The sequence below is a fragment of the Perissodus microlepis genome, chromosome 8, assembly GCF_051167445.1.
Source record: "Perissodus microlepis isolate ML-2025 ecotype Zambia chromosome 8, ASM5116744v1, whole genome shotgun sequence".
Lineage (NCBI taxonomy): Eukaryota > Metazoa > Chordata > Actinopteri > Cichliformes > Cichlidae > Perissodus > Perissodus microlepis.
This window is the reverse complement of record NC_140468.1, coordinates 5811912-5821226: the sequence shown is the minus strand read 5'-3', so window position 1 is coordinate 5821226 and position 9315 is coordinate 5811912. Positions and strand designations below refer to the sequence as shown.

Here is a 9315-nt window from a genome sequence, read left to right as displayed (position 1 = left end):
AAAAAGAATGCAGGTTTAAAGCACAGCTTTGTCCATGTTTCATAGTCTTTGGTCCAGATACTAGCTAATAAATGCTAAAGAACAAACATAGAAAACACTAAAATTCAAACAAAGTACACAGACCACTGGTTTAATTTTGTTCTCTGTTGGATCTATATACAATATTGTCTACTCGACTGGCTAGTGCTGTTGCTAGGATTTATATGTGGTATCCCTGCATTGCTCTGCAATTTCACATCCAAAGCTTTGGGTTGCGATGGAATTTCTATCGTCAGGTCGATCTGCTCTCTTCAAGTAGGTTTGAAAAAACTATGGTAGAAGAAGCAACTAGAAATGTGTAGTAGGAAACAATAATACTGAAGGAGCGAATCACAGTCATTGCAGGCTGTGCTGACGTGACATGTAGTTACTCATATAGGGAAGTTATGGTGTAGGATTTCAGAAGGATTGGCAGTTACATCATACTCTTTGCCCAACATACAGATTTAATCCAGAAGGATAAATCTCACTTTAGCTGCTCTACATTTGAGCATGTTAACAAGAGTGCATGGGAACTAACTCACTTTAAGAGGCAGCCTCTAGTGGTCATTCAGTGAACTGCAGACACTTCCATGCACGTGTCATTTTTTCAGCTCCAGAGATATCCGTTGCCACCACTGAGCAGAAACACATGCATGAGCCATTCTGTGGAAGTAGGTAGGTTATTCTGATTCAAACCCACATACTGCATGAAATGTATATGAATCTAAAGCTGAAAAGAGTCTCAAAGGACTCTTAAAAACTACTGCTGTTGATCCAGTTAGAACGAGCAAATGAACTATCACCATGGCACCTGCCTAATCCAGTGATCTCCCGGAGTTCTTGATAATACACTGGCTACTACTTAGGATGAGGTGATCTCTTTATAAAGAAAAACATGTATGTGCATGAATTCAGCTTCCCATAATTCACAAGTTTTAGCTCAAATTTAATCTCACTTGCAGAAAATACAAAAAAGAGAAAAAAAAAAATGATACAGCGACATAATTTTGATTTTCCTACTAATATCTCAAGCAACATTTTGCTGCTTTTTTACTACAATCCTGGAGAACTGCATCAAGAAACGTGCACACATGCAGCAGTAGCTCCTCCATAAATGGCTGAGTGTTTTCTTGCCAGGCTCTACAATCATTGCTCAACCCAGAAGCCATGGAGGTTAACCTCAAATGTGTGAATGGGTTCATCTCTTCTCAAATATTTCACAATTAGGAGGTAATTACACTAAGTGACAGTTATGACATTCTTGTGATTTCAACAGCCATGAGAACATTTAATAGTTAACTTTTTTTGTTTTTCTTGGGAGCAGCAATTTTTTACATGCTACTGTAGAAAACAGACAGCTATTTGGACGCACTGAACAGTATCTGAACTAAACAGCAACTGAAAACCTACATTATAATAATGGAACACAAAGCACAAGTTCCTTTGTAACGTCCCTTTAAAAATAACATTAACTACAGATAGTACAATGTTTTTTGTTAGTAATATTATTTTATTCATACAATAAAAAGATCAGAGGCAAGGAAATGTGCAACATAAGAAAAGAAGTCATGGAATGATCTCTTCCTACAAATAAAGTCTATATAAACAAACATTATCATAATTAGTGTTTGTGCACATGTACTTTGCCCCGACTCTTTTTGTATACATATATATAAAATCCCAATGGAGTGCTAGAGGCATCACAAAGAGATTGCAGCACAAGCAGACACCCAGATACAACAAGCACTGCGCATATCTCTTATTTTACATTATCACATAATGCTGCAGAGGAGGAGACTGCCTGCTTGGTGTCTGCACCTCAGAGAAGCACGCAGAGCTTCAGGGATGAGAAGGATGTAGAGAGATGGGATCTATATCTCGTTTGCTTCCTCCTGCCATCCTTTATCAGTCTTCTGATCCTCTGCAACTGAGTGAAGAGAGAGAAATAAAAGTGAGATGAGGCAGGCGGGCAAAGGAGGCATGCTGCCACAGGAGAGCACCTGTCTAGTCGACCTATTTTTAGGCACGCTGTGCACCAGCTATACCATAAGCCTCTGATGCCAAGATGAGAAGCAAAGCTCCCGCTACTTGTTGAAAGACTTGTTGTTTATCACCGTGGGCACCGTCCTCCCGCGGTTCATTTCAGAAGGCAAGATTAGCAACTTAGACACATAACTTTCTTAAACTTTGCCCTGCGTTTTTTTAATGATTCAGATAAAGACATGGAAGGATAATAACTTTGTATTCATTCACCTAGAGAACTTTTATGATGCCAACATTCTGAGCAAAATCATTGTCAGAACTGAACAACACCCAATGCACGTCACAGTTTTACAAGCATGCATAGTCGAGGTAAAAAGAAAGCACGCCCTCTTTAAATTCTAAGGTTTTATGTCTCAGGACATAATAACGATAATCTGGTCCTTAACAGGTCTTAAAATGCTGGAGATTTAGAGCAAAACATGACATATAACAGCATGTCATTTTTTTTATTAAGTCAAAACACAGAAGCAGCATGCAGAGTAAATACAACCTCACTAATTCCAAGTTTCAGGACCTTAATAAAAGCAGACGTTTTGGCAGTTTGCTGGTCTGGAGCATTCAGGTGTGATAATGCCACAAAGGAAACATCAGCAATGAGATTAAAGAAGCAATTGTTGCTCCCCATCAATCTGGGAAGGGTTTAATTTTTAAACAATTTCAGAAAGAAGTAGAAAGCATTCAAGATAGGTGCCAGTGTTCCCAGGAGTGGATCCAAGAGCTCCTTCTCATGCTCTACAGGCCTCAGTTAGCATATTAAATATTGAAGCTCATGACAGTAAAATTCTAAAAAGACTGAACAAGTATGGCTCGTTTGGAAGCATTGCCAGGAGACATGTCTGTTCTCTCCACATAAAGAACATGGCAGAACAGCTACACGCGTGGTGATGGCATGTTTTACAGCCACGAGACCTGGGGCCTTGTAGTCATTCGGGTACTCATGAACTCCAATGCATACCAAAGTATTCTAGGTCAGCGGTCCCCAACCGTTTTTGTGCCACGGACCGGTTTATGTCCGACAATATTTTCACAGACCGGCCTTTAAGGTCTCGCTGATAAATACAACAAATAAAACCAGTACCAGTACCAAAAAACGGAAGATTTATTCATAACACACGGAAAAAGACCCAGGGAAACTTAGATAACGATAAAAACGATTAAAAAAATAACGATACAACCCCTGAAAACCATCAATTTCACACCCGAGCCTCAACTCTCGGGGCTCGGTGCCAAACGACTCACGGACCGGCCCGGGGGTTGTTGTTACTCACTGTTCTAGAGTAACATGTGAGGCCATCTACCCAACAGCTGAAGCTCGGCCAAGACTGAATCGTTCGAAAGAATCAAGGTGTTGCAGTCCAGGCCTCAAAAAGTTCAGAAAGCTGTGCATAAAAAATGATCGCAAACCTCAATGAACTAAAGTGACTTTGTAAAGGGAGTCAAAATTCCTCCACAATGATATGAAGGACTGATAAAGTTATATAGAAAATGGTTACTTCAAGCTGTTCCTGCTAAAGGTGTCTCCTCAAACACCTGAATCATAGGGGGTATTCAGTTTGTTGGGTTTTTTTACAGTAGTGTTTGGTGCCCTGTGGAAGTGTTTTTATTGTGACAATTGTTTCGTGTGATGCTTCCGATTCCACGCACGCACAGATTAGCTGTAAAACTACTTAGTCAAAGGTAAGTTTGGTAATTCAGTTTTGAGTCAGCACATTTTAACGACATCCTCTGTTATTCTGTGGTTACATCTGCTTGACTGGACTCGCATAACGTTATTTCGAAACTTTGACTGTGACTCTTCAAAGAGTGGAGTCACAGACTTTCAAATCAGCTCTCCTCAACCCTCGACAGGATATGATGAGTAAAAAAATGTAACGTTTTAGCTTAAAGCGGCCTCACCGTTGAAGGATGCCTCTATTTCACCGCATGGCTCCACTGAGTCTAGATTGCCACAAACTTATCAGAAACCAGTCTGCAGAGGGAGAAAAAGGACAAAATGTGTATTATAAAATCACACTTGGTACGATGATCAAAATGTAAACACTTTGTGCTTCTGACTAACTTTTTCCTTTCTGCTACATTTGTAACTGACAGCTAGTGAAAGTGACAGACGTGTGTGTGCGGTGTGAGTGTTCAATGTCAATCCTGCTCTGGTGATGTGGTTAGAAACAGGAAAGGAATACTTACGCTCCTTCTTCCTGCAGCAGACTCACGAACTTCCTAACTCTGTAGTCAGGATCCATCTGAAAAGACAGATATGCATGCTTAGTGCTAACAGTCATACGATAAAATAACTATATATTTTATTAGCAGGTTCCTTGTGAACATGCACGGGTTTCTTCAGGTGTTAAACATCACAGCGGCATGCTATCAACGGCGGCGGGTCCTGGAGTTCATGTTTCAGTTTGGATTGAAGAGAAGGGGAGGGAAAAGGAAGCAAAATTAATGGGAACCTATGCAATAACTTACAGTATGTCTGGAATCGCCTGTAGCAACCAGAGTTAAGACATGAGAGCAGTCAGAAACATTGGAATGAGAGGAAAAAAGATAAAGACCGCAAATGTGTACGTGAGTGCGGCTGTTTGCAGCATGTCTCGGCAAACACAGGTTCATACTTCTTCAAGCTCAGAATGGGGTGTGTGTGAGGAGGGGGGGGCACTGAGCATAGCTGCATTGGAGCATACCACAGCAATTACACAGCCCCAACAAACAGGCTGCACACATAGGCAACATAACAGAGACACAGTCGGGAGAAGAAAGGAGCTAATGGTGTGATTTAGGTTTGTCTAATGCTGCTGGTGGGATGTCCGTCATCGGTTTGGTAAACAAATATTACTTGAAATATGAGGTTTTGAGATGGACGAAGAAAATTCATCATGGCTTTGAGCAGCAGACATCTATTAGCTGGAGTGAAACATTTCAAGTTTTAAAACTTTACTTCAGGAGTTTAGAAATATCTGAGAAATTTGTAAGAAACAAGGGAAAAAATGAGAGAAGCAAAGAACGAGATGATCACTGGAAAGTAGATTTCCTGTTATGACGTACGACAGTGACTTAATTAAATCCTGCTTGGTTCTGTGATCTCCTCACAGGTCACAGGAGTAAAGATTTAGGACACACAAATCATCATTTTTGCAAATCGAGTAACAGGATATTTAGTTCCTGTTGTTCTCCTTTTACATTTTATTTTTCCTTCTCTGTTTTGTTTTCACAAAATAAAATCACCACAGCTGGACATGATGTCACAGGTTACTACAGTGACTAATTCGATACTGTTTGTCTATTTCAGTGGAGGTAAACAGTTAAAGGATGACATCTTTTAATTTCAAACAAACTCATTACTATTACTTATTTAGAAGAAATTGTACAAATTCATTTAAAAAAACTAACAGGGACATCTTTTTTCATTTTGAGCTGCATATTTATAGAAAAGGGCTCAAGCAGTTTTGCATAACTCAAAACTACTGAGCTGCCGTGCAGCGGTTTATCCTCTGTCACCCTTTCATTTAAGCATCCTCATTTTTTCCTGATTGGCTGCCTTTTGTAAACAAAAGGCTTAAAAGGCAGGTGGGTGGGGCTTCTATGCTCACAAATAAAGCTCATACAAGGCAAAGAGCAGGAAAATAGAACCGCTGAAAACCGCACATTTAGAGTAGTTTAAAGCTTTTGGCTCACAGGGATTACTTGTACTCACTCTTACTGCTGTAAAATCATATATTTTGTCTGTAATGGGAAAAAAACCCCAAAACAAAAGTCCTCTTTAAAGCCTCCACCAGTCCAAGGACCGATCAGTAAATGATTTATGATCAATCAGGTTGATTATGCTTGTGTCCTGACAGGATCAATGTCCCTACAGGCTTTGCAAGTAAATCATTTAGGGGAACAGGGCAGAAAAGAACTACACCGCTTGCTACTGTACAGAAAAATGCACAAAAACAAAACTTGGAGGCCAAGCCACAAATCCCTTTAGGCAAAGTAAGGAAGGTGAGAAGACTCTGTACCCGCTGTATCCCTCTACATAACGGGTGGGTTGAAAGGAGACCAAAAATCTGCTATGACTCGGTGGTCTATGTTTTCATTTTTGTACACGTCTCCTTGATTTATTTTTTTTTAAACCTACCCCTCACATTTGCCCCTTCAGTGGCTGATCTTTGCTTAAATCGTAGGTAAAACCAGACCACAAATAGCGTAAGCCTTTTCTGATGAGTATCTTATTCGTAACACGTGAATATAACTTGGAAAGCTGAGCAGAGCACGGTTTCATAACTATGAATGTATTGGAGAGAATGGTTTGTGAACTAGAAATGTACTGGATCCCTCTCCTCAACAAATCATCAGCAAAGCCACACAGTTTTTCACTACAGCTAATAGATGACAGTTTTTTGTGCCTGACAGACGGATCCTGTTGACTGTCGAGAATGCCGGCCAGATGTCGAAGAAGAGGAGGGACGGCCTGCTCAAGCTCAGACCACACTGAGAGAAAAAAATAATAATAACGCAAAGCCTGTGCCAGTATGAAATCTGTGTTTTGAATAAAATGGGAGGTGATGAGTGAGTTATTGAAAAGACAGTTTTCTTGTGCTCCACAAGTTTCGTACCCCCAAAATAACTTGACCTTTCTGTTGTCTAACACAACTAGTACACATGGAGCTGCAACAGTATAAGAAATGTCCAAAAATAGTCAAAAAAGAAACATAAGGTCACATTTTAAATAGATTTTTAGACAAACACTGTAATAGTTGCTTATACAAGACATTTAATACAAGGTATGACATCCAAGCAGTCCAGATGTGTTGTTTGAGGAACTGTTTTCCATTCCTTGATGAGCATAGTCTGCAGCTATGCTCAACTAGGAGTGGAGCCTGCAACACGCTGGGTCGATGCACATCGTGTTCCAGGGTTTTGATATCCAGAAAAGCCTGCGCTACTCTGGCAGTGCAGGGTTTGGCATTGTCCTGCTGAAACAGCTGCAGGGAAGGGTGCTGTCACAAGAATGGCACAAGTACAGGTTGGAGCACTTCATCTTGTTACCTCTGTCCGATCCGATTTCCACCAAGAACAATCACATCTGAGGCGGCACTCTCATGCAAAGCTGCAGGAGAGCGCCACCTCAGATACATATGGCAACGTGCAGAATGCCACAGCCCAGCCTCGGTCAACATCATCACACCGTCAGTCGCGGTACTCATAACAACATTGTGCACACACCATTTGGTTTCGTTTTTTTTCTCTGTGGCTTGAGGATACATGAGTTAATTTGTGTTCGGTACTGAACTGAAAACTAGTCATAGAAGATGTTTGGGTTGAGATATATGAGATCGCTGATATATTTCTGTTAGATCTGCTCCTTCTGCACATTTTGAGCACTTATTATCATTGCTATGCAGATGACACTCAGTTGTATCTCTCTTTTAAACCACAAGATGTTTGTAAGTTACAGATTTCTCAAAGGTGCTTAGACTCTGTTAAAAGTTGGAGGCTAACTATTTTCTGATGTGCCCCTGACAGATTTGTGCCTGAGGTAATGGAAAGTCCCCTTGCCACATTTCCTAAATCTTCTATCAGCAACCTTTGGATAATTTTTGACTCAGCTTTCACTTTGGACGGTCATGTTAAATCTCGCTTTCGCTTTTATCGCTTAAGAAATATTGCCAGTTTCCACTGTGTCATGATGGAAATTGTTATTAATGCATTTATTTCATCACTTGTATAATTGTAATTCACAGTTTACTTGTCTTAACAAAGCTTCCTTGGAACGTTTGCAGCCTATTCAATAAAAGCCGCTGCGAGGCTTCTGACTAAGTCTTCTAAATATTATCAGGTCACTGCCCATTAACTTCTGACTTGACTTTTAGAATTTTGCATGGACAAGCACCAGCATAAAGAGTAGAGTAGAGTGCACTTATGCATCCACATAGCCCCAGCAGGTGCCTGATGTCATGTGATCAAGGCCTGCTTGCTGTGCATGCAAGGCTGAAAACTAAAAGGAGACCGAGATTTTGCAACAGTGGCTTCAGAATCTAATGATATTTTTTAAAAAGCTGCCAAAAACTCATCTTTTTGTGATGCCATTTTACCAACCTACTTAAAATAATCTCTTTTGGAATAGATTTAAAGCAAAGATATGCTTATTTTTGGAAAAATGGAATGAAAGCACATCTGACAATGCAATGTTAAACGCAAAGTACGAAACTACACACAATGGGTATGGGTCATCACAGGCTGATGTTTAAAAACTGTATTGTTTGCTGTGTACCAATGGTGATCATTAATTATAGGAGAAATGAAAGTGTGCCCCCAGTGTCAAACCATCCACTTTACATAAACCCACAAATATTATATTTTTTTAAAAAGAAGACAAAAAAAGTTGCATTACCACAAAATTCATACTAACTACAACATAAAACTAACTAAACTGTTGAAAAAAGTCAAAATAAAGACCATAATAGTTTCTCACCTGTGCCGCCATTTCAATCAGCATCAGCAACTTTTTAATGCCGATCCCCAAGCGTTGGCCCTGTACAGCTTTAGCTATCATGGCTCGTTCTTTCTCATTGAAACTGCCCAGCAGCTGTGTAAAGCAGAAAGAGACACAGGAACGATCAGTGCGAGAGAGAAACACTTAAATTCTGTCATTCATTTTTTGCATTCAGGAATTCTAATAAAAAAGTAAGCATAAAAAATGTCGCCAAGTCTGATGGTAAGAAGAAATTCACAGAAGAAAAGCATCTTGCATCATAGATGCAATTCTTAGAAACAGATAGGGCTGCCACGATTAGTCGACTAGTCACGATTACGTCGACTATCAAAATCATCGACGACTGATTTAATAGTCGACGCGTCGTTTGAAGCTTTGTAAGATCCCAAAAGACGCAGGAATAAGTAGTAGGATTTAAGAGTGTAATAACGGACTGAAACAGAAGATGGCAGCACTGCATGTACAAGGAGGCCAGCTGCCGTTAAACCCCGAAGAAGAAGAAGCTGTGTCCCAGAATTCATAGCGCGGCCCAGCTCAGTTTCCAACAATGGCGGCAGCTCGTTAGTTTTAAGATTACTCTTATTATTCTTTCTGGGTCACAAAATAAACGTTTAACATATTTTCAGGCGAGAATGTAGCTGTGTAAACCTCAAATATCTGCTCAGTTTATCAAGACACCACATATTTTCAAAAGCGCTCCGACGTTTTAGGAGACGTCTGTTACCCACTAGCTCGATAGCTAGCCGGGGGCAAGGCTCACCCGGCAAATCGTTTTC

At 40.2% G+C, this 9315-nt stretch overlaps 1 protein-coding gene across 2 annotated transcripts in view; it reads right to left on the bottom strand.

Annotated features, from left to right (window-relative positions):
* Positions 1-946: 946 nt before the first annotated feature.
* LOC146381240 (vesicle-fusing ATPase-like) overlaps positions 947-9315 on the bottom strand; it is a 30283-nt gene continuing 21914 nt past the window's right edge. For both annotated transcript variants that reach the window (XM_084937176.1, XM_084937177.1), the window contains 4 exons: positions 8519-8632; positions 4249-4304; positions 3961-4033; positions 947-1948 (listed from right to left, as the gene is read on the bottom strand). In XM_084937176.1, the coding sequence (XP_084793302.1) occupies positions 4003-4033; positions 4249-4304; positions 8519-8632 (201 nt within the window). In that variant the 3' untranslated portion in view covers positions 947-1948; positions 3961-4002. The remainder of the gene's footprint in view (positions 1949-3960; positions 4034-4248; positions 4305-8518; positions 8633-9315) is intronic.